This window comes from Protopterus annectens, chromosome 5.part0 (genome assembly GCF_019279795.1).
Source record: "Protopterus annectens isolate FY-2018-M chromosome 5.part0, PAN1.0, whole genome shotgun sequence".
Classification (NCBI taxonomy): Eukaryota; Metazoa; Chordata; order Ceratodontiformes; family Protopteridae; genus Protopterus; species Protopterus annectens.
The window spans coordinates 1,033,083,788-1,033,107,608 of record NC_056735.1 but is presented as its reverse complement, the minus strand read 5'-3'; the positions used below and the strand labels follow the sequence as shown (position 1 = coordinate 1,033,107,608).

At 45.2% G+C, this 23,821-nt stretch overlaps 1 protein-coding gene across 2 annotated transcripts in view; it reads left to right on the top strand.

The window, feature by feature from the left end:
* Positions 1-23,821, top strand: part of UXS1 (UDP-glucuronate decarboxylase 1) — a 1,006,428-nt gene that overhangs the window by 193,950 nt on the left and 788,657 nt on the right. Inside the window, exon 3 of one of the 2 annotated variants that reach the window (XM_044072750.1) lies at positions 7,389-7,437. In XM_044072750.1, coding sequence (XP_043928685.1) covers positions 7,389-7,437 — 49 coding nt within the window. Of the gene's footprint in view, positions 1-7,385; positions 7,438-23,821 lie in introns of both variants that reach the window. The other variant, XM_044072749.1, reaches the window with a different exon arrangement.

The window sequence follows — 23,821 nt, the reverse complement described above, 5'->3', positions numbered from 1 at the left end:
ACCGGCATGGACAATGACTGAGTCATACTTGTACTTGCTGTGGAATGACCTGAGTGCTTGTGTTATGTGGCGGATTCTAGCGCCCAACAGGCAGCTTACTGTGATCTTTTCCTTGTTCAGTCTGGTGAGTGGGACGTCAGCGTGTCTGACTATGGAGTCACCTATAACAAGTGTGTCTGGCATTGTGTTTGGCCTTAAGGGCTGTGACTGTTTAGCACACTGACTTTGAGAACTATGTGTTGCATGTCTTATGTGTTGAGGTGGCAGTTGCTTGGGTGTCTGCTTTGGAGGCCTCTGTAGTTTTGGTAGATTTTTGATCAGTGCCTCCGAGTATGTCTTTGTGTGTTTATATGTTTGTTTTGCAGTTGTGATAGTTCTATGTGAAACTGGGTTTGTGGTGTGCGTGGTTTCCTTCTCCTCCTGTCTGGTCTTGCCAGTCCTGAGTTGAGAGAGCTCAGCCTCCAGTTTGGCTATATAGTTGCATCTCTCACATGTATTTGTGTTTTGTGGGAGAAGGAGTGGGTTGTCTGTGTACATGAGGCAATTGTAACATTGCCTCAAGATGCCCAGATTCACCAGCTGAACAGGAGAGGATGCTAGCAACTGACCCTTCGACATGCTAGAAAAAGTGAAAAAGTTTGCTGTGTAACTGAGTCAGAAGGGACCTATAGGGAAATGGGTACTCAAGGGGATTCTAGGCTAATGTAGTACTTTGTTTAGTATATAAGTACTTTACCTATATAAAAATGCTTTAGGAGCAAGTGCTGAGCTTTTGAGATAGAGAATAGACTGTTTAGATTGCAAGTAGAGATGTTCTAAGGGAAAAATTGAAGAGCAGACTTTACGGAGCCAGAAATAGTTTAACCGGCGCTGCCCGATGGTGCTGTATGGGCAACTCCGTGCTAAAGCGGGCTTTATAGCAGGTGGTTGAAAAGAGCTAGGAATTGACCCAAAATGGCCAATAGACTACAAGTTTCTGGCTGGAACCACTGCTCCAGGGACAAATAGGCTGCTCAGTGCTCCCCACCCCACTGGTGAACAAAGAAGCTTCCCTTTATCCAAACAAGGATACGGAATAGCACAGGAACCAAGCCAAAGCCCAGAGATCAGCAAACTCTGAAGACTGGACTATTCTAGTTCAGTAAGGCGGGAAAACAAGATATTTTTTTTTTGCAGAAAACAGAGGAAAAACAGACAGTAGATGCTATAAATGCTTTTAAACGGCTAGCGCACTTGAGTGTGTTAGCCTACAGGTAAAATTAAGCAACAAATAACTTTTTTAAAAGTGCAAAACAGTTAATCAACACAAAAACAGTTTAAATAGAATGCAGAGCTGTATAAACAGGCGAAAATGCAGTCGCTAAGCAGTAAATAATCAAAAAGCCAGAAAAAAATACTTAAATCAGGAAAAAGTCACTCTTTTGCTCTCTGCTGCTTGTAGAACTCTACAGGACACCACGAGGAGCGGTGCTGAGTTGAATACAAGCGAAAAAGCGCGCTAAAGCGGGCTTTATTACAGGGGGCTGAAAAGAGCTAGGAATTGACCCAAAATGGCCAATAGACTACAAGTTTCTGGCTGGAACCACTCCTCTAGGGACAAATAGGCTGCTCAGTGCTCCCCACTCCCACTGGTGAACAAAGATGCTTCCTTTTATCCAAATAAGGATATGGAATAGCACAGGAACCAAGACAAAGCCCAGAGATCAGCAAACTCTGAAGACTGGACTATTCTAGTTCAGTAAGGCGGGAAAACAAGATTTTTTTATTGCCAAAACCTAATTACTCTTTTTCCCTTCCTACACTGGCCTACTTCAGAAAATTGGAGATGGGTTTCCCCTTCCCTTCCTCTATGGGAATCTATCACAGTAGACTGTTCGGTACCAGACATCATGATTGTTATAAACTTCAAGGTGCATCCTTTTGTACACCATCCATAATTCCTTAGATTCCAAAAGACCGGCATATGATCCTCCAGTCATGTCAGACTTACTTCCAAGAGAGTCATTGAAACAGTTCCTGTAGATCAGTTGGAAAAAGTATTTTCAGTACTTTTTGTAGTACACAGAAAAGACAAATTCTGGAAGCCCATTCTATAGCTCTTCAGACTAAATACCTTTATATAGGTTCCAAGATTCAGAATGTTAACACTACAAAACTTGTTCCTCTTATCTTACATAAGTTGCATTCATTACAGTAGACATAAAGGATACTTACCTCTGCATTCATAAGAATCACAGATCTTTTTAGGAGTGTTTTGGGATGACATTTTCAGTTTACATTTTTGCCTTTTGGACTCTGTACCACTCCAGGTTTTTTCCAAATGCTTTGCTGCAATAGTAGCTTACTGCAGGCTTCAAGGCATACATGTTTTCCCTCCCTAGATGACTGTCTGATTTCAGCTTCATCCACTCGGGAAACACTAACACCCTTAGAGTTTACAAAGAGTCTTCTGCACCAGCTAGGATTCATTTTGAAACTAAAAGCCATCCCTGTATCTGGCCCACTCAGTAGTATTCTTGGGATGCCTCCTGGACACTTCCTTAATGACTGCCTTCCTTCCACCAGAAAAAGTACAAACATATATGTTTCCTGAATATTTTGAAACATGTGAGCTCAGCAATGGAATTTAAGGGCTCCAGGTTGTATTGTCTCATCCATTCGGATGATTTCTTATGGCAGACTTCACTTGAGAAAGATGGTGCCTGAAGTTTTTGTGAGCCCAACACTGCTGTCCTCTAACAATTCCAGTTTTCTACTTTGTGAAGAAGAATTGCATTTTATGGGACAGAAAAGTTATGTCCGATGTGGGTTTCCCTTTTCCCCTCCATGCAGCTATCAGTGTGTGGCCACAGGTGATTCAGGCCATTCTTGGGAACTTTCTCTTGAGACATCAAGGTACAAGAATTTTGGGAACCACAGCACAGGCACAAATGTAGCTGTCTCAAAGGAATGATGACTGTTCTCAATGCTGTCAGAGATATAACATTTTACTGTGTGAAATTTACAGTTGGGGACAGACAGTGCTATGGTAAACAAACGAGGGGGGGTGGTCAAGATCTTACCCATCTGCAGGCTGGCCATGATAGCTTGGGACATAGCGATTCAACACATTGTCTTTCTCCAGACAACATAAATTATTGAGAGCAGAGAACAGTGGCAGACTCCCTGAGCACACAGGACAGATCCTCACAAGTGGATACTGCACCAAGTGATCTTCTTACAAATGGTTTCAGTATAGTGTTTCTCATTTAGTTCTTTTTCGCTCCAAACACAGACACCTAAAACTGCTCTGCTTCAGGACAGCTTGCTGAGAAGCCTGGAAGACAGATGCCTTTTTTATTCCTTGAGCAGAGATGTTTGTGTAGGTCTTTGCTCTCATTTCCAAAGTGCTTCTCAAGGCAAAGAAATATCTTCCAAAAATACTTTTTGTGACCGCCCTTTTGGCCCTGACAACACTGCATCTTTCTTTTAACGCAATTAGCCAAGAGCAGTCACCAGTAGCTACCTCACAAGGTGAATACTTGCTTACCCAAGAGAAGATGCCACTGATGCATCCACATGTTCATTCACCAAATTTAAAAGTTTGTATGATGGCTTTTTCATTCCTTTTAGGGGGGGTTCATTGTAAGTTCTAGCTACAGTCATTGGAGGAGGCAAGAGAACCTGCTTACTATGAAGTGTTATTTGTCCAAAAGGGGAAAAAAATCCCTCTGTTGCCTTATTAGAGGAGACAACCCATCTCATGCAGGGGGCACCCCTGGCACTTCATTACCTGTGTGAACTGATATAACTCTGGCTTAGAGTGCACTTCATTAAAGAAACATCCCTCAACCATTTCAGCATGTTTGCCACTGAATCCTCATTCATCTCTTTTTTTCTTTGTCAGCCAGAGGGACTGCATATTTGACCACCAAAAAAGGTGGCTTCTCCATGGGATTTTGAGTTAGAAAATGTAACTCATTTGTGTGTGTGTCTGTGTGTGTGTGTGTGTCTGTGTGTGTCTGTGTGTGTCTGTGTGTGTCTGTGTGTGTGTCTGTGTGTGTGTCTGTGTGTGTGTCTGTGTGTGTGTCTGTGTGTGTGTCTGTCTGTGTCTGTCTGTCTGTCTGTGTCTGTCTGTCTGTCTGTGTCTGTCTGTCTGTCTGTGTCTGTCTGTCTGTCTGTGTCTGTCTGTCTGTGTGTGAGTGCGTGCGTCTGTGTCTGTGTGTGAGTGCGTGCGTCTGTGTCTGTGTGTGTGGGCGTGCGTCTGTGTCTGTGTGTGTGTGCGTGCATCTGTGTCTGTGTGTGAGTGCGTGCGTCTGTGTGTGAGTGCGTGTCTGTGTCTGTGTGAGTGCGTGCGTGTGTCTGTGTGTGAGTGCGTGCGTCTGTGCTTGCGTCTGTGTGTCTGTCTGTGTCTGTGTGTGAGTGCGTGCGTCTGTGTGTCTGTGTGTCTGTGTGCAAGTGCGTGCGTCTGTGTGTCTGTGTGTGAGTGCGTGCGTCTGTGTCTGTGTGAGTGCGTGCGTCTGTGTCTGTGTGAGTGCATGTCTGTGTGTGAGTGCATGTCTGTGTGTGAGTGCATGTCTGTGTGTGAGTGCATGTCTGTGTGTGTGAGTGCGTGCGTCTGTGTCTGTGTGTGAGTGCGTGTCTGTGTGTGAGTGCGTGTCTGTGTGTGAGTGCGTGCGTCTGTGTGTGAGTGCGTGCGTCTCTTTGTCTGTGTGTGAGTGCGTGCGTCTCTTTGTCTGTGTGTGAGTGCGTGCGTCTGTGTGTGAGTGCGTGCGTCTGTGTGTCTGTGTGTGAGTGCATGTCTGTGTGTGAGTGCGTGCGTCTGTGTCTGTGTGTGAGTGCATGCTTCTGTGTCTGTGTGTGAGTGCGTCTGTGTGTGTCTGTGTGTGTCTGTGTGTGTGTCTGTGTGTGAGTGCGTGCGTCTGTGTGTCTGTGTGTGAGTGCGTGTCTGTGTCTGTGTGTGAGTGCGTGTCTGTGTCTGTGTGTGAGTGCGTGTCTGTGTGTGTCTGTGTGAGTGCGTGTCTGTGTGTGTCTGTGTGTGTGTGTGTGTGTGTCTGTGTCGTGTGTGTGTGAGTGCATGTGTGTCTGTGGTGAGTGTGCGTCTGTGTGTGAGTGTGTGTGTGTGTGTGTGTGTGTGTGTGTGTGTGTGTGTGTGTGTGTGTGTGAGTGCATGCGTCTGTGTGTGTGTGTGTGAGTGCGTGCGTCTGTGTGTGTGTGTGTGTGTGTGAGTGCGTGTGTATGTCTGTGTGTGAGTGCGTGCGTCTGTGTGTCTGTGCGTCTTGTGTCTGTGTGTGAGTGCGTGTGTCATGTGTCTGTGAGTGCATGCATCTGTGTCTGTGTGTGCGTCTGTGGTGTGAGTGTGTGCGTCTGTGGTGTGAGTGTGTGCGTCTGTGGTGTGTGTGTGTGTGTGTGTGTGTGTGTGTGTGTGTGTGTGTGTGTGTGTGTGTGAGTGTCTGTGTGTGTGTGTGTGTGTGTGAGTGCGTGCGTCTGTGTGTTTTTTTTTTTTTTTTTTTTGAGAGACTTTATTTTGAAGTGTGGCCAGCTGCCCACTGTGCAAAAGCTTAAACTAAAAGCCATTGCCACATAGTGCTCGACTCTAGCGTGACTCTGGTGCAGCCCAGAATGATTCAGACTTATTTTTGGTTGGAGTTAAAAGAAGTATTCTTATTGTTTAACTGGGTACTGTTAAACATGAAGTATGTAGCCATTCTGGAGTGCTGTATTGTTTTTGCAAGCTTGGAGATGAAAATGGTGGGTATGCATCACTGTGGTGAAGCACCCTGAGAGAGAGAGAGACACACACACACACACACACAGACACACACACACACACACACACACACACACAGACACACACACAGACACACACACAGACACACACACAGACACACACACAGACACACACAAATTTCAGTTTGTAGCATGTGTATGCTCCACATTGCAGTAACCAGTATTAAAAATAGAACAGATACTGTTGTGGCAGAGTGCCCGTGGTGTTGTATATTAGATTTTAAAATTGTGTTTGAAAGAATGTGAAGTCCTATCAGATATAGTCTGTTGAAAGATGGACACTACATGTTGTTCCTCCCTTTCCTTCTTTCTTTAGCTTCCTCCACAGTATATAGCATGCCTCATCCCACTGTGACAAGACACTTTTTGATAGTGTCTGTAAAATATTAGTCTGGGTTTCCTCATTTTAATTTGTCTTCCTTAGTTCTCCAGTAGAATTCCTTTCCCTCCTCTTTCATTAAGGGACCCCCTCCCCCAAGTTATTGTCAGTTGTCTTAAATGTCCAGATCACACTTTATTGGTCCTTTTATCCCTCCAAAATACCTAGGTCCAGTGCTTTGAATTTGCTTGAATGCTGCAATATTTCCTTTCTGTGTCTGCTCTTGACTGCTGTTTTCTGCATTGCATTAACTCCTCTGTCATTCAGGTAAGGCCTTTTGAATTTCACACTACTCCAGATCTATCCTTCCTAGTGTTGGTGCCCCAGACACAGTCACTCAGTCAGCCAGTCAGCATAAACGTATTTGTTTTTGCCATCTGCCAGTTTGCTAGAGTAGTTAATTATCAGAGTGATAATAGCTATAGGTTATCTTCTTCCTCAGCTGTACACAATACTACTACTCCTCCTCCTCCTCCTTAATTTGATGACTGATCTTCATGACCCTTCATTTTATAGTGCATAATCTTTTGTTTCATGCAGCTGAAGCAACACCATTACTATGGAACACATCACCAGTCTAGTTAGATCATTCTGTAGATCTGTCTTCACTGCTCACTGCACCTCCGTTAGTATTATATTGTAAACTGCACTGTTTTGGAGCCAATGAATGATTCCCACAACATAAATATCCTAAGCAACAGTAGGCCCAGTGTTTTCCATTATCACAGCCTTAGTATGTGACAGAGACCCTCTGTACTACCATTTACTTCCTTATCCTTCAATTTATCTATCCATTGAATTTCTTTCAGTCTTCTGTGTGCAACACCGAACCATTGGAGTTATTGATGACCAGGAATATGACATGCATAGAATATTCATGGTTTGCTATGACTGCATCATTGTACTCCATTAGATCTGCTGCCAGTCCACTGTAAAGCCATGTTGACTATTACTCAGAAGACGATTAATTTTACACTTGATCTAACTTTACCAATTTTTCAACAAATTCTTTATTTTTTTCTGTCAGTTTGTTTAGCACATACATCAAGCATACCTACCTGCAATTTACGTCCCTTGTATTTTCTCTTTGTGTGTATTGTGACAAAGGTAGGGATGCTTGCTTTAAAGATGTGACTGTTTAATCGAAGAGGCTTGTTTATTTTTCCAAGTAATTATGAACTACAAGAGGAGTGCAAGTCTTGTGTTAGTAATGCAAGTCTGCCTTTTTACTTTTCAGTAGGTCACTACAAGAAAATGGTGAGAAGAAAATAGAAAAGAGGATTGAAGAAGTAAGTATTATTTTCAGTACGTTACTGTTTATTTTATATATGATTTTCTGTTTCATCTGGTGCCATATTGCTTACTAGTGACCCACATACCTGGCAGGAAAGCTTGTACTACAAAATCTGACACTCGAGCCTATGTAATTAGCATAGTGGGCTAAGCACTGGCCGTGGTCCAAGCAACCTGAGTTTGAGTAGTGGCACTGGCACAGGCATATTGGATGGGTGAGCCCGACGTGCATGAAGGGGTTGTGGTCCCCCTGGCCACATGTACTACTATGGAAGATCATGACTGTCAGATGAGTCGTTTTGTGTCTGGAGCGAAGACTGGGCAGGAAAGGACGTGGACACTAAGATGATGATAGCCCTTGTCTTCCCATGTGGAGGAATGTGCATGTAAAGATGGAAACATGTAAGTGGTCTTTGTGGTTGCAGAATTGCTTCCATCACCATCGGGGAGAGTGATTAGGTGTACACTTAAATATGTTCCTTAGCCTATGCCTTGGTGGAAATGTGCTAAGACAAGGGGACAGCACTGTGTAATTTCAAAGTCTGCAGATGAGAGTTGATTCTGAAACATGGGCAGCTTTGGTCTGGGGGATGAATCCAGGCCTTAAAGCCACCAGTGTGAGAGATGTGCCTCCATGGCATAGGACATTTGAAGTAGACATGAGCTGGGGCACAAAGGGTCCTTTTCTGCTGTCAGGATGATTATTCCCTCTGGAGAGCACTCACCTCTGTGGCAGATACTCGGCAAGGTGGAACAAATGGACACAAGCCCCATTGTGGGAGGAATTTGATGATTGGCAGATACAGGAGGGGAAGCTTAAAGAAAAATGCTGTATAAGTGAACTGCAGGTAATTTTCAGCCAGGTTACTGGGAGCATTTTTGGCAGCTAGTGGAGCCTATATTGTTTTATCAACTTCATATGTACCTATATGATAATATCCCCTTGCTGCAGTTTAGTTTACTCATTTCCTCCTAGAAATAAACTCTGTCTTAAAATTCCTGTTGTCCTGCAGACTCCATTTTAAAATTCCTGTTGTCCTGCAGACTAATACACTGGTATATACAGCTCTGTGCCACCTCTGTGATGTAATATCACATATGAGACTCCTGCATGACTCTTGACACTTTACCAGCCACTATTTTATGATGGTCTGAGGTGTTTCACTTTTTGAAAGAGTTATTTTTTGGAGGTTTGGCTTTTCTGTTATGCTTTACTGCACAAGGTTCACACCACCTTCTGTTTTCTAGAAACATCTTGAGTCCATGTGATTTTGTTTTTGCCTCTTTTGTTGCAGCTGAGCCATTGTCTACCATGCAGTCCGGTTTTGCTGAGAGAGGGAGAGAGAGAGAATGGAGTGGTCTAAGCATTTTTCTCAAGGTTGGGACCACACAGATTGGTTGGAAATGAACGTGGAGAATGGAAGATGGAGTGGAGCAGGGTGCCTGGAACATTGTATATGCTTTTTCCCTTTTTTCTCACTTTTCCTCTGTTGCTTGTTCATGTGCTAATGGTACTTGAGTAGGATTCAGTGAGCAGTGACGTGTGGCCTAAGAGGACATGCCTACCCTTGGCTGTGGAGTTCAGAGCCGTGATCTTCACCACGGACTCGGTGAATGACCTTCCCTCAACAGAATGTACCTTCGTCCAGGATGGACATGCCCCTCCTATTTGTTAGTTGCTTGTGTGACTTTATTGTTTCCAGGTAACCTGGCTGTTGTCAGAGTTCATTCCTGTATGTCATCTGGAGCTGGGTAGCCCACATAAATTCTCAGTATCTAATACTGAGGTTTCTTCTAGCTGGAACCTTTGGTTAAGGTAATTCCTGTCTCCATGTTATCAGAGTCTGTGACAATTAACATTAACTGTACATGCACACCAGTAACCTGGGCCTACTGTACAACTCTGATTTTGATCCTGGCACTCACCAGTGAAATGTTCTTAAGTTCGTTGTGTAAACTTTAGATCGTGTTGTTGTGGACAACAGGTTTCTAGTCAAAAGGTGTACCCCAGCATTATCTATGTTGTTTTGGAAAGGACTATGACTTCAGTGCTTCCACTTGGTGGAGCTGAAACTAGCCCCTTTAAACCCTGAAGAGCGATGCTCTTGGCCTACCGTTCTGCCAGAAGTATGGCCACATTTGAGAGCTTGTCACATGGGAATTGGCAAGAGGGTCCTGCACACAGCCTACTACGCACTGCCAAAAGGATAGCCTGAGCTATCTCTCTCTGGGTGAGCCTTTCCAGTAAAGCTCTGAAATGTTTTATTTTATCCCATAAATAGAAGGTTTAGTTTCTAGCTCCACCCCCTCAGTTCACAGATGATTAACCTTAACTGGCCTGTTCTAACTTCTTTGACTCCTCAATTGACTTGTTCTAATTTCTGTCTGACTCACAAGAGACAGACCTGTGGTCTCTTTTTCAAGTTTTAATATGCAGTTAAAAGCAGACTACAAGTAAAACACAGTGTAAAGAAAACGAATCACAGTATACAAAATAGAGAAAGGAAATGAAGTAATACAAAATACAAAAAATAAAAAGCAAACTAACCTTTCCCTCACAGCAAACTGTTGCAGAGTCTGGGTGAGCCTTTCCAGGTTATTCTTTTGGTAAAGTGACCTGAATTGTGCAGACAACACCCCCCCTGTACCTTTTAATGCACTTTTGCTGTCAGTTCCACTCTATCCAGCTGATAGTTCATGCCAAAGTTGTTGTGGGCCAAGATCAATACTTTGTATGCATTGACGTCTGATGGAAAGTTGAACGAAGGGTAGGACTACTGTAATCTTTGGGAATTTGGCCTTATACTGGTGCTGAACCTAGTGTAAGTCTGTCGTCTTGTGTAGGTTTGCCGGTACTGAACCTAGCGTAGGTCTGTTGCCTTGCACTGGCGCTCAACCCCTGAGTAGGTCTGTTGCCTTGTACTGGCGCTGAACTCCGGTGTAGGTCTGTCACCTTGCACTGACGCTGAACCCCAGCATAGGTCTGTCGGTTTGTACCAGCGCTGAACCCCAGCGTAGGTCTGTCGCCTTGCACCGGCACTGAACCCCAGCGTAGGTCTGTCGCCTTGCACCGGCGCTGAAGCCCAGCGTAGGTCTGTCACCTTTGCACTGGCAGTGGACCTAACGGAGGTCTGTCGCCTTTGCACCGGTGCTGAACCTAGCATAGGTCTGCCGCCTTTGCACCGGCGCTGAACCTAGCATAGGTCTGCCGCCTTGCACCAGCACTGAACCTAGTGTAGGTCTGCCTCTTCTCCAGTTTATCTATATTGGGTTCATGCTTGTACACCATTTCCTTGGAACCAAACATCCAGTCCTCATTAGTTGCAGGTGCAAATTCCCCTCTCCCTCAAGCCAGGTTCTGCTTTGTATCCTTCCCAGAGCTGGGGTTGGGTGATAGGGGCAGTAGTCCTATCTTTGACTTATGTTAATATGAAGATGTAAAGCCCATCGTCTCTCTGATGGACAGCAAATCCTGTTGTCCGTCGTGCTCACCACCCCAACCAACACTCCCACTGACTTGTTTGAGTGTAGGGTCTGTTATCCATTAGCATCAGCTAGCTTCAGGCACACCTATGTCTTCTCACAGAAGTGTCTGAGTTTCTGGAGAGGAAAGTGTTTGAGTTATGAATTATTCTCCGGTAGGAGTATATACCAAAAATGCTATGCTGGCAGTCTGGAAACACCTTGATATTTCCCCTGTTACCCGTAAGAAGGCATTCACACTTCATTCCCTGACTGAGTGGCTGGTTTTGTTTTTGTAGACATCTTAGCAATGTTTTCCATGGGATCCTTTTGATCTGATGAAGATCCTATAGATTGCAGCATTTTTATCATCCTGTTTCTAGAAAAAATTCTAGGATTTTAGAAGGGTGTGATAAGTATGTTTACTTTGTGCCATGTTAGAGTTTATTTTAATCTGTTCATATCACCTGTTTGAATACCAGTCCTTCTCGAGAAAATTAGGTCCTGGGAAAGGTGATGGACCTCCCTGAGTTTGGGATCAATTGTGATCTGAAGGAAGCTCCCCACTTTCCAAGGTGGGCTTCCATATAGTCCAGTATACTTGACTTTGGTTTGCAGTTGCATAGGACTTCTCCTCCTTGTGGAGGAGCACAGGAATGTCATCCTGGATACAGCCTGTTTAGCCAGACCCATCAGGACCAAGCAGATGACCTCCTTCAGAAAGCAGTCCTTGATGATAGTTCCCGAAAATGATTTTTGGTAATAGTGGCCTGGGGAAGCGTTACTTTAGTGGGATTTCTGTGGTTGTATTCATGGGTGCATCTGCAGATGTAAACTGAGAGAAGTCCTCCATGACTCATTGCATCTGGGAACTCTTCCTGGGCTTTTTACAAAGACTGTAAAGATGAAAGTCATAATTTGGGCATCCTGAGGTGAGTGCACTGCAAGGTCCTGGCTGGAATGCTGGTGTTGCTGCATCACCTAACCTTGATAGCAGCAGTGACCTTGTGGTTCTGGTTATATAGCTGAGGATTCTTGTGTTGCAGAGGACTTTGAGGTGTCTGTGGATGTAGATTCACCAAGCATCTGCACTTCTTTTCTTGGTGTTGCTTCTTGCTATCTCCTTTACATTGCATTGTGTTTTACATGATGGCAGAAGGAGGCATTATATGTAGTTAGTCTGCCAGTTTAACTGCTTTAAGATTATGCATCTTTTCCATCAAGAACTTTCTATATCTTATTTTTTTTCACCTGCCCTATGTAATGCTTGGCTTGAAATTCAAACACTTAATTCCATTAGGTTATTCTTTGCATTCACAACCCTGTATGTGAAAAAAGTCAGTTTCAGTAAGTAGTTATTCCCTACAATTTGATACTTTACAGCTTAAGCTCCCTCCTTCCCTTTCTATCCTGTCTGTTTAGAATGACTACTTTTAACATCTTCCTGACATTATCTTGTGTACCAATTTCACGTCATCACTCCATACTTTTGCACCCCCCCCCGCCCATCTGCTGTGGTCTGTGGTGAGAAGATCTCTTGCCACACTAATCTGTAGTCATACTCTTCCATCCCACATATCCTATTGCTTCCATACAGCAGCTTGATACCTTGATGTATTTCCCTTTTTTGGCTTCAGGAAGTGCACACAGTAGTACTCGTGTTTGATCTGACCAAGTTGGAAACATTACATCTGCTGCCTCTGAAGGTACTCCCCTGTGTTCAATTTGATGGAGTCATTGCCCTATTAGTCTGCTGTTGGTAGTCGAAGTACGATGTTACCAACATGCTTTTGTCATCATTTTCACTTCTGCCAGCTGATACTTTACACCAGAGTAGTTGCGGCCCAAGTACAGTACTTTGCATTTGCTTTCTAATGAACCACCTTTGCTAGTTTTCTGTCCACTTCACTTGACTCTTCGCCCTACCTCCAGTACTTCAGCTTTGTGTCATTAGCAGAAGTTTTTATTTATTTATGTAGCATTTGTTAACCATGTAGGTGAACTGGTTCAGGGACCCTTTTCAGTCACAACCTGGGCCAGAGAAATCAGAGAATACAAGTAAACATACAACAGAATGTGGGTCTATTTACACAGAAATTTACATAGGCATTCACAGTAAAATAGTTCAGCAATAATCCACGACTGAGTATGGATAACCAAGGATTTATGTATGGCTGGTGTGGTTTGATCATGATGGCTAAGCCCAAGTGATTAAACAAAGTGAACCTTGGGCACCCACAGCCTCTCCTTTCATTGATAAGAACAGTGAAAGAGCAGTCTAAAGAAAAAGAGAGACACAAAAGATAGCCAAGATAGATGATCAAAATGACATAAAAGCAGGAGAGATGGTCTGAAAAAAGACAAAATAAAACATGGACATAGCTAATAAAAGGTCTCTGGATCAGAGTGTTGTTTTTGGGTACGGCACTTGAGCTATCGAGGCAGTTTGATCCTACACCATCCAGGATCTGAACCCCCCCCCCCATAAACTTTCTTTTCTCTGGGGTCGATCAGTACTAGACTTCACTCCACAATGCTTCAAGACCTCTTAGTAGCTTCATCTTCAAGGTGCAGTTGATCCACTAGAAGCCTAACTAAAATTGATGTAGATTGTATGAAGAGGATGTTTCTGAGGACACTTCAGCTGGGAGTCCTCCTGACTCCCATCCCAGAGGACCTGTCTTTGCTGGCCATACTTGTTTGTTGCAGTCTATATTTATGGAGCCAACACGTATGATGTGATAGTGTTCAATCTCGCCGTTTGTTCTTACACATGGGTTCGGAGCCGATCCTCGGCTCCGTGCCGGCCTCTTGCAAGCTCTGCATCGAGAAGAAGCTCGAGACAATCTAATACCCACAATCCCCCTCTGCCTTTACCTCAGATCTAGTTTGCCGCTGCTGCATTCGCATCGTTGGGAGCTAGCTCGAGGGTTTTCTAAGATAAGATATAACTTTTTGTTGTATTTTATTGAAAAACTTATTTAACTTAATATTGTCAGTATTTCTTGTGTGATTGTGTTGTGGTTCCGTAGTTCTTTGGTACCGTTAACCCTTTTATCGGTATTTTTGTACCGGGGCCTACACCCTTACCATATACTACTATATTGAGTCAAATTTACCTAATTGTGACTTTTTTTTTCCGGATTTGACTGTGTATTTGTTTCTAGACTTGTTTATTCCTACAATGTCTGAGAAGGCAAAGTCTGGTTTCAAGCGTTGTCAGTGTGGCCAAAAAATGTCGGTCACTGACAACCATAGTTCCTGTGTCTACTGCCTTGGTCCTCTCCACTTACAAGAGGATTGCTCCATTTGTCACTCTTTCAGTGGGAGGGTCATGACAGATAGGCGCAGGAAACTAATGGACAGGGGTCTGTTGAAACCAGCTTTCCAAGAGGCTTTGGATGCTTCTGACCAGGCATCAAGTCCTCTAAGGAATCGAAGACATCGGAGCCCAAGTCATCGGCTCCAAGCTCTTCTTCAAAGGTTAGATCACCGGTTCCACAGACTTCGGGGGCGAGTGTTCAACTGGTGTCGGTTCCTGAGCCTCGAGTCTTGCCACCGGTGATGGAGCTCCTCCTTCGGCCATATTGAGGTCGGCTCCGTCTTGGTTCCTTCGACCCGTTCCTCCTCTAAACTTTCGGATGTCGATGTGGATCGTGTGGTGCAGAAGCTGCTGGAGCATTCGGCCCTCTCTAAACTTATTTCGGTTTCCACCCAGCTGGTGTCGAAACTTGAAGGCCTTCCTGTATCTCCATCCATTCCTCCTCCGAGACCGATTCAGTCTTTGGAGCCGGAGGAGGCTGATCTGCTGATTGTGGAGCCCTCGGGTCCAGAACCGTCCTTTTCTCGGTCTGTTCCCCTCACCTCGACTCCGTCGGACCCTGTACCGGAGTCTCGGAGCCGACGGTCTGTTCTTGGTTCGGGGCGAGTCGAACCGGCGTGTCGGTTCCGACTCTCCCTCGGGCCTCGGCACGGATCGATTCGGCTCCGTCCTCGGGTCGATGCCTTCGTGCCCGTGTCGGGATTCTTCCCATTTCTTGAGCCGGGAGATTCTTCGATGCGGGACCGGGGCGTTCGACCTGATGAGGAAGGTGTTGTCTACCCAGACAACCACATCAGTGGAAGCAGTTTCTCCTCCCCATAAAGGGCCTTTGTCTTCATCTGCACCCACGGCCACATCCAAGCGTCGGGCACCAGTGTCTCAGCCACCCCTGGAGGGTGCCCCCTCTTCCTCGAGGCTTCTTCGGATGCTCCCCACGAGGAAGTCCCTAGGAAGAGACTGTGTAAGAGGAGACACTTGGATTCTCCACAAGAATCCATAACATCTGATACTGACTTAGATGAGTCAGAAGGGTCCCCTAAGTCACCTTCAGAAGATGTCTCTTTTTCAGACATTTTGGAGATCCTGAAACAGAGAGGTGACTGGCAGTCCCTTCCCCCTTCTGAGGATGAGTCAGTTCTGCTGAAGGCATTTGGTGCTCGCCCTTCCTCCTCCTGGGTCACTCCGCCCTTCGACGAACTAATGGAACTTATTGCTCAAGGGCGTGGAGGCTCCTGACACAGTAGAACCTGTTCCTAGGAAACCAACAAGTACATCACAGCACCTCAGGATAAGTCCTACCTTACTAAAGGAGTTCCAGTAGACGCTATGGTGGTGGCTGCAGCCACGAAAAAGGAGATGTCGGAGTCTTCTTCGTCTGTCCATCTGCCTAATAAAGACTCTAGGGCGATGGATAGATATGGGAAGCGCATTTTTAGTTCAGCGGCTTTTTCCATGCGGTCCCTGAACTATTTGACCCATTTTACACGTCTGCAGAGGGATCTAGTCAAAGAGTTGGGAGATACCCTCCAGGGTTCTACAGATGCAGCTGTCTCAGAGAAAGTGACAGCGCAACTTAATACCCTAACATCGATTGTTAACTCGTCCATGAGGCTGATTTCCTACGCAGCCGAAGGTTCGAGTAGGGCAGCAGCTTCAGCGATTGCTCTTCGTAGACAATCCTGGATGCGCCTATGCTCCTTTGCGGAAGCCTTCAAGTCTTCCTTTACAAATGCCCCATTTGACGGTGCCACTCTTTTTGGCCCCAAGGTAAAGGAGACCCTTACCCAGTGTGAACAAGAGGGAAAGACTCTGTCTGCTGTCGGAGTCCATTTTTCCACCCCAACCAGACCGTACCCCAAAGGGCAACGCGGTGGGAAAATGTGGTTTCGGAAACAAAATCAAGGGTCTTTCCTGGGCACACAGGGTGATGCCCCCTCTAGAGGCAGAGGAGGGGGCAGAGGTGGAAGACGCCGCCCTGGCGGCAGAGGGTCCGCAACATCAAGGTGACAGGGATACACTCCTGGTAAACCTTTCCAGCACTCCTGAGAGGAGGCCGGACTGCCCTGCTCGGGAGGCAGTCGAGGGTCGCTTAGCCTTTTATCCTCAGGCCTGGCAAGATATAACTACAGACAATTGGGTAAAAAGCGTAGTTACCAGAGGTTACACCATACCCTTTCTATCCTATCCCATTCCAAAGAAAAGGCTCCCAGATGTACCGCCCCATCTGCGAGAGCCAGCAGCTTTAGAAATTTCAAAGTTGTTAGACAAAAGAGTCATCCAGCCAGTCCCAGCGGACCAGCAAGGATTCGGGACTTACTCAAGGTTCTTTTTAGTTCCAAAGAAAACAGGGGACTGGAGGCCCATTCTAGACCTGAGTTACCTCAATACTTTCGTCAAGAAAGAAAAGTTCCGAATGGTCACGCTTCAGTCGATCCTTCCATTTCTACAGAAGGACGAGTGGATGTGCTCAATAGATCTAGAGGATGCATACTACCACATCAAAATGGCCAGGGCATCCAGAGATCATTTGCCCGGCTGGGAGCCAGCCACTTTCAATTTCGAGCCCTGCCCTTTGGTCTGACCTCAGCCCCCAGGGTCTTCACCAAATGCATGGCAGTGGTAGCATCTCACTTGAGACGTCAGGGATTCCAGGTGTTTCCGTATCTGGACGACTGGCTCCTTTCAGCCACCACCCGGCGTCAACTACTGCAGGGCCGAGACTATTTTCTTCAAATGTGTGTTCACCTAGGGATCTCCGTAAATTTGGAAAATCCTTACTTCAGCCATCACAAAATATCTTGTTCATAGGAGCAGAGTTAAACACACGGCAATTAATTCTGAGGCTTCCCCCAGAAAGGATAGTATCGCTGCAGACTCACATCGTCTTCTACTCTTGTCAAGGAAATCTCCTGCAAAACTAGTTCTGAAGGTGTTGGGCCTCATGTCAGCCTCCCTTATTGCAATTCCCCTGGGAAGGCTGCACATGAGAGTTCTACAATGGCTACTGTTTGCTCAATGGTCATTTCAACAGCTACCTCTAACACACGAGATTCTCATAACAAAGACTTGCAAAACAGACCTGAACTGGTGGCTCCAAACGTGCAACCTTTCACAGGGGAGGCCGTTTGTGCTACCCACGCCCACAGTTACGGTGACCACGGACGCTTCCTAGTTAGGGTGGGGGGGGCATCTTTCAGGGACAGACAGTCCAAGGCGAATGGACCAATTTGGAGTACAATCTGCACATCAATGTACTAGAGTTGAGGGCAGTGTTTCTAGCGTTGCAACACTTTGCTCCCCTTCTTCCTCTAGGGACTATTGCAGTGCAGGCGGACAACATGTCGGTAGTCTGGTACATAAACAAACAAGGGGAACCAGGTCCTATCAACTATGCAGAGAGGCCATAAGAATTTGGCAGTGGGCAGAGTCCACGGGTGGCTTTCTAATAGCAACGCACATCCCGGGGTCATCCAGCGTCATAGCCGACAAGCTGAGCAGAGCAATTCTGCTACCACACGAGTGGTCTCTGGAAACAGTGAGAGGCGATAAGGATTCTTCGCACGTGGCGCCACCCTTCCTGCCACCTCTTTGCGTCTCCAATGAAAGCCTAATGCAAGAGCTACTTTGCCCTATTACCCCTCCAGGGAAGTCCCCAGGGATGCACTGGTTTACGATTGGCCCCGGGACTCCTGTGCATTTCCTCCATTTCCTCTGATACGAAATTTCTCCAGAAAGCCAGGAACCTTCACAGGACGATAATTCTCATTGCTCCATTCTGGCCTCGTCAAATTTGGTTTCCCTCCTGAAAATTCACTGCATTCGGGGACCCTGGATTCTGGACCCAGAGCCGGATCTGTTGACTCACTCGTCAGGGGTTCCCCATCCCGCTCCTGTCACTCCATCTAGCAGCTTGGCTGCTCCAATTAACTTAGCCAGGTCTGATCTCTTGTCACCAGCAGTCCAGAATATATTAGTGGCTTCAAGATAAGGCTTCCACTACTAAAACATATACTAGCAAATGGAAACGGTTTGTATTCTGGGCAATACACACCACGTTGATCCTTTACAGCTCCTTTGAATAAGATTTTAGAGTTCTTAACAGACTTATTTCATCAGGGTGCTTCTCCTGCTACTCTAAGAGTTCAATTGGCTGCCATTTCAATTTCCATGTGGAAGAGTGTGGAGCTCCTATCATGGCTCACAGACTTTGTAAAGCCTTCTTAAAAGGAGTTTTTCATATTAGACCTCCGGTCAGATCTCCTTCGTCACCTTGGAGTCTAAACTTGTTACTATCTAAATTAATGTTGCCCCCCTTTGAACCTGCCTCTTCTTGCCCATTAAAATTTTTGTCCTGGAAAACTCTCTTTCTGGTAGCCATTACTTCTGCTAGGCAGTGTCTGAACTTCAGGCTCTCTCCATCAAGCACCCTTATCTAATCTTTCACTCTGACAGAGTTTCTCTTCGTACCAATTCATCCTTCCTCCCTAAAGTGTGTTCTATTAACAACATTAATCAGTCCATTGAATTACCCACTTTCTTCAAGACCACTCCAACAAAATGGAGTATATGTTGCACAAATTGGATGTTCACAGACAGCTAAGGTTTTATTTGGATAGAACAAAAGATCACAGGAAAACAGATCAACTCTTTGTGGCTTTTGCTGATAGCAGGAAAGGACTTGCAGTTACCAAAAGAACTCTTTCAAAGTGGTTAACTGATTGTATAATCTATGTATACGATTCTGCAAATCAACCCCTTCTGAACAAACCCAAGGACATTCCACAAGATCAATATCTACGTCTTTGGCTCATGCAGCTCGCCTACCTCTGGATGCTATTTTGCGGCTGCTACCTGGTCTAAGCCACATACATTTATTTCTCATTATAAAGTAGATAAGGTTTCTAGGGACAGAGCAACCTTTGGTTCCACTGTGCTCAAGAACGCCTCCTCCGTGAGTTCCTCAGGATTTAGGAGCTAGGGACGCTACCCATGTAAGAACAACGGCGAGATTGAACACTATCACATATAGAAGTTATGTACTTACCATAACGTTCCATGTGGAGTGTTCATCTATCTCGCTTTGTTCTACAGTCCCACCTCCCACCCTTAGGAAGAACGTTCTTTGATGCCTGGCCAGAAGCATTTTTTACTGTCTTTATTCTCTGTACATAGTTGGTATACACATATACTTATATGTGTCTGTTGTATGTATAGATGTATGGCATGAATGTGCTGTTATGTAGATTGGTTTGCTTGCAAACTAGATCTGAGGTAAAGGCAGAGAGGGGATTGTGGGTATTAGATTGTCTCGAGCTTCTTCGATGCAGAGCTTGCAGAAGAGGCCGGCCGAGCCGAGGATCGGCTCCGAACCCATGTGTAAGAACAAAGGCGAGATAAACACTCCACATGGAACGTTATGGTAAGTACATAACTTCTATTTTCCTAACCTCATTGCCATACTAGCATTGGGTTCAGTGGTCCAGTAGAAGTAGTGTTAGACTTCTTCCCTCACTTACTTGACACTGTTGCGTTTAGGTCAGGTAAAATGCCAGAGCATCAGAGTTGGGGTCCAAATGGGTGGAGTTGACTGTGGGGGGTTTTGTAGTAGTCTCTGCTCCTCAGAGCTGTCTGTCTTTGGAATCGAGAAGGCTACTGATTCTGCTGTTATAGGTGGATGTTCTTCGTGTTTCATTGTTGCAGTCATTAGATTTGGGTAATCTGCTGGCAGGTTGCCGTCATTCGGCCTGAATAACAAAGTCTTGGGTCCTGCGTTGGTTGCGGTCTCCTCTTCCATGACGTCAGGTCGGCAGGGGTATAAAACATGCAGCTGACGCCATTTTATTCAGTCTTTCTTGCCGTGCGGTGCCCAAAGCAGAAGCAGTTCGCAAGTGCCGGTTGGCCGACTCCTGAAATTTTCGCATTCGAGTTTCAGAACCGAAGTCTTATACTAAAGCTAAGAACCCCAATGGGGAAACTTTTTCTTGCTCCTTACCGATGTCAGTAAAAGTTAATAACTGCATTACTTGTGGGAAGCAAATACCTCATAAGGATTTTCATTTGTACTGTATTCCTTGCCTAGGCCCAGATCTTAACTTGCCTCGCTGTCGATTTTGTGCTAGATTTACCCAACACACTATTAAGCGTCGGTATATTTTTGCTTCTAAATATTTTGGATCCAGATTTAATTACACTGAAATGTCTTTGGTTAGCAATCCCACTACCGGAGTTTATAAAAAACGTAAAGAAAAAGACAGAGACTGACCGTCGAGGTCCAAAACCGACGACAAAACTTTTCCTAAGCCAATCGCCGGTTTGCCGGTACTCAGTGAGGCGCTGTTCGCAGCCCCTGATACCCACTACTTTTGAGTCGCAGGCCTCTACCGAGACCCATGCGAAGTCCGGTATGTCACGAGATTCTCAGAGTATTGAACCCACAGATGTCTCTCCCTTGGATGGGTCCGGAGCCGCTGAGCAGGCACCGGCTTCTGAGGGTGTTTTCAGGCCTCAACATTTTTATATAAAACCAACACCAGCCTCAAAAACAAGATCCAAAATATCTTCTATGTCTAAAAAAACGATGCATGAGCCACGTGCTCAGGCTCCTATGCCTAAAAAACAGATGATCAAAATGGCTGAGGACTTAATTACCTTGATCAGGGGTTCCCAATCCCCCCTGCTAAGAGGCCTAGGGGTTCCCAATCCCCCCTGCTAAGAGGCCTAGGCAAGACACTGATTATGAATCTTCAGACCAGGCTTCTATTTCTTCTGATTCCTCTTCTGATCAGGAATTTTCTGTTCCACCCTATGAGGATTCTGATGCAGAAGAATCCATCCCATCCCATCTGCATCTCCTCCTGAGGATTATTCTTTTGGAGAAACTTTGCATACTTTAAGAGAACATTTTCATTGGGAGGTTCAGGATTTATCTGAATCAAAAAAGAAGCTTAGGGATTTCCTTCTTCTTCCTCAGCATAGGCCTTTGGCTATATCTCCTGTATTAGACATTGTTGATGTGTTTTCGGAATCAAGCATGGCTTCTGATTCCCTACCTCCGGCTTCTAACAAGCCAGACATATTACAGGGTTCCTGATTCCCACAAATTTCTATTTAAAAATCCTGCTGCGGATCTTGAGACTATTTCACAGGGTCCCAAAGGTGTAAAGGCCTCTACAGCTAAAAATCCTTCCCCCTCTGATAGAGATTCCGGGGCGCTGGATAGATTGGGTAAGAAGGTTTATACATCTGCAACGTTGGCAATTAGGGACTTAAACTGCCAGTTTCATATACTTAAATATCAACAGCATGTTATGGGCTTATTGAAACAGAAAATTGTGTTGATTTCTGATTGTGTGGAAGATAAAGAATTACAGGAATTAGTGCATTCAGCAGAACAGGTTGGAAAGCATACTTTGCAATGTGGTTTTGATTCCTTGGAGGCGTCTTGCAGGGCCGCAGTTACTGGATCTGTGATTAGAAGGCATGCCTGGCTCAAGAAGCAAAATCTGCCTGATCATGTTAAAGCGAAATTGTTGGATGCCCCTTTGCATCATGATATGCTGTTTGGTAATAAGGCTGAAGAGGTTTTAAAGAAAATGGAAGACCAAGCTAAATCTATGCAAACTGTAAAAGGTTTCTTACAAGTGCAGCCACTCAGGTTCAGTAGGCACTGGCCTACTAAAAATTGGTCCTTTCCTGTGTCCAACAGATCCTCTCAAGGCAAATCCAGGTGCTCAAAAGGCTCTAGATACCAATCACAGGGTTCTTACAGGTCAAAGCAATGGGGTGCCTCCACCTCCAAATCTGGAGGAAACAAAGCACAACCCCTACAGTAAGCAGTCTCAATGACTTCCCTCTACCTACACCAAGCACTTATCTTTTGGCAGCCCCCTTGGGGGGAAAATTAGCACTTCATGCTCAAAATTGGCAGTTAATTACCCAGGACAAGTGGGTATTAAATATGGTATCCCAGGGGTACAGATTTCCATACTTTGCCAATTCCAAACGGTTGGCCAGATCTGCCACAAAAAATCAGTGGGCAGAGGCTCAGAAACAAGTTATGTCCCTCATGGATATGGGGGCTGTTCAACCAGTGCCAGAAGAGGAAAAAGGACAAGGTTTTTATTCAAGACTTCTGGCACCCAGAAAAGACCATGCCTGGCGTCCAATACTGGACTTATCGATTTTGAACATGTTCCTGGACATTCCAAAATTCAAAATGTTGACTTTACAACAGCAACTGCCTGTGCTGGGCAGGAACGCTTGGTTAGTGACTCTAGACTTAAAAGAGGCATACCTGCATATCCCAGTAAGGGAATCGTGCAGAAGATACCTCCGCTTCAAGGCAGGATTTTTGCATTACCAATTCTCTGCACTGCCCTTTGGCTTATCTACTGCACCCACGGTCTTTACAAAGTGCCTGGCACCAGTAATTGCATTCTGCAGACAAAGAAGCATACAAATTTATCCTTATCTGGATGACTGTCTCATTCAAGCAGAGAACAAGGATACTCTTCTTCAACATCTGGCATTTGTAAAAAGGCTTCTAACATGCCTAGGGTGCACAATAAACGAAAAGAAATCCCAACTGGTGCCCTCTCAAATAATTACATTCCTGGGTGCAAGCTTGAGTACAACTGCCCAGATGGCTTACCTTACGCCAGACAAACAAAGGCAACTGACAACATACTTCAAACAGATGGCAACAAAAACCCAGTTATCTGCAAGACAAATTCTGCAGGCTTTGGAGTTCATGGCATCCTGCATTCTACTAATTCCATATGCAAGACTGCATATGAGGAAACTTCAGTGGTACTTTAAAAGTTTATGGAGTCAACATTGTCACAGTCTGGAAACAATGATTCCTCTCATTCCCTGCCTACAACAGGAGTTTCTTTGGTGGGCAGAGACATGTCACCAAAACAATGGACTGTCATTCACTCTACCCCCTGCCACCCAAACCTTAACTGCAGACGCATCAGATTATGCTTGGGGGGCCCACCTGGTGGGGAGATGCATTCAGGGCAAATGGAGCCCAAAACAAGTGCATCTGCATATCAACCAGAAAGAGATGCAAGCTGTTCAGAATGCGCTGACAGCCTTCAAGGACTTACTTCATCCAGGACAACTACTGATAAAGATGGACAACACCATGGTTATGCGGTACATAAACAAGCAGGGGGGTACACATTCCTACCCCCTTTGCAGACTGGCCATGGCATTGTGGAACACAGCTTTGACTTACCAAGTACATCTTCAAGCACAATTCCTGCCAGAAAAACAAAATACTCTGGCAGACGACCTAAGCAGAAATCTTATGGACCCGCACGAGTGGAAGCTGGATCCACAAATCTTCAGCATGGTAACACAGAAATGGGGAAGCCCAGACATAGATCTATTTGCCTCTCCCCAAAACTGTTGACTGGACAAATTCTGCACAAGGACTTAATCCCAGACAAGCATGGAAAGTGGATGCCCTATCCTTCAGTTGGAAAAACCTATCAATCTATGCCTTTCTCCCTCTGACTCTTCTCTCCAAGGTCTTACTAAAGGTCAGACAGGAAAAACCAAAAATTATCCTAGTTGCTCCGGACTGGTCT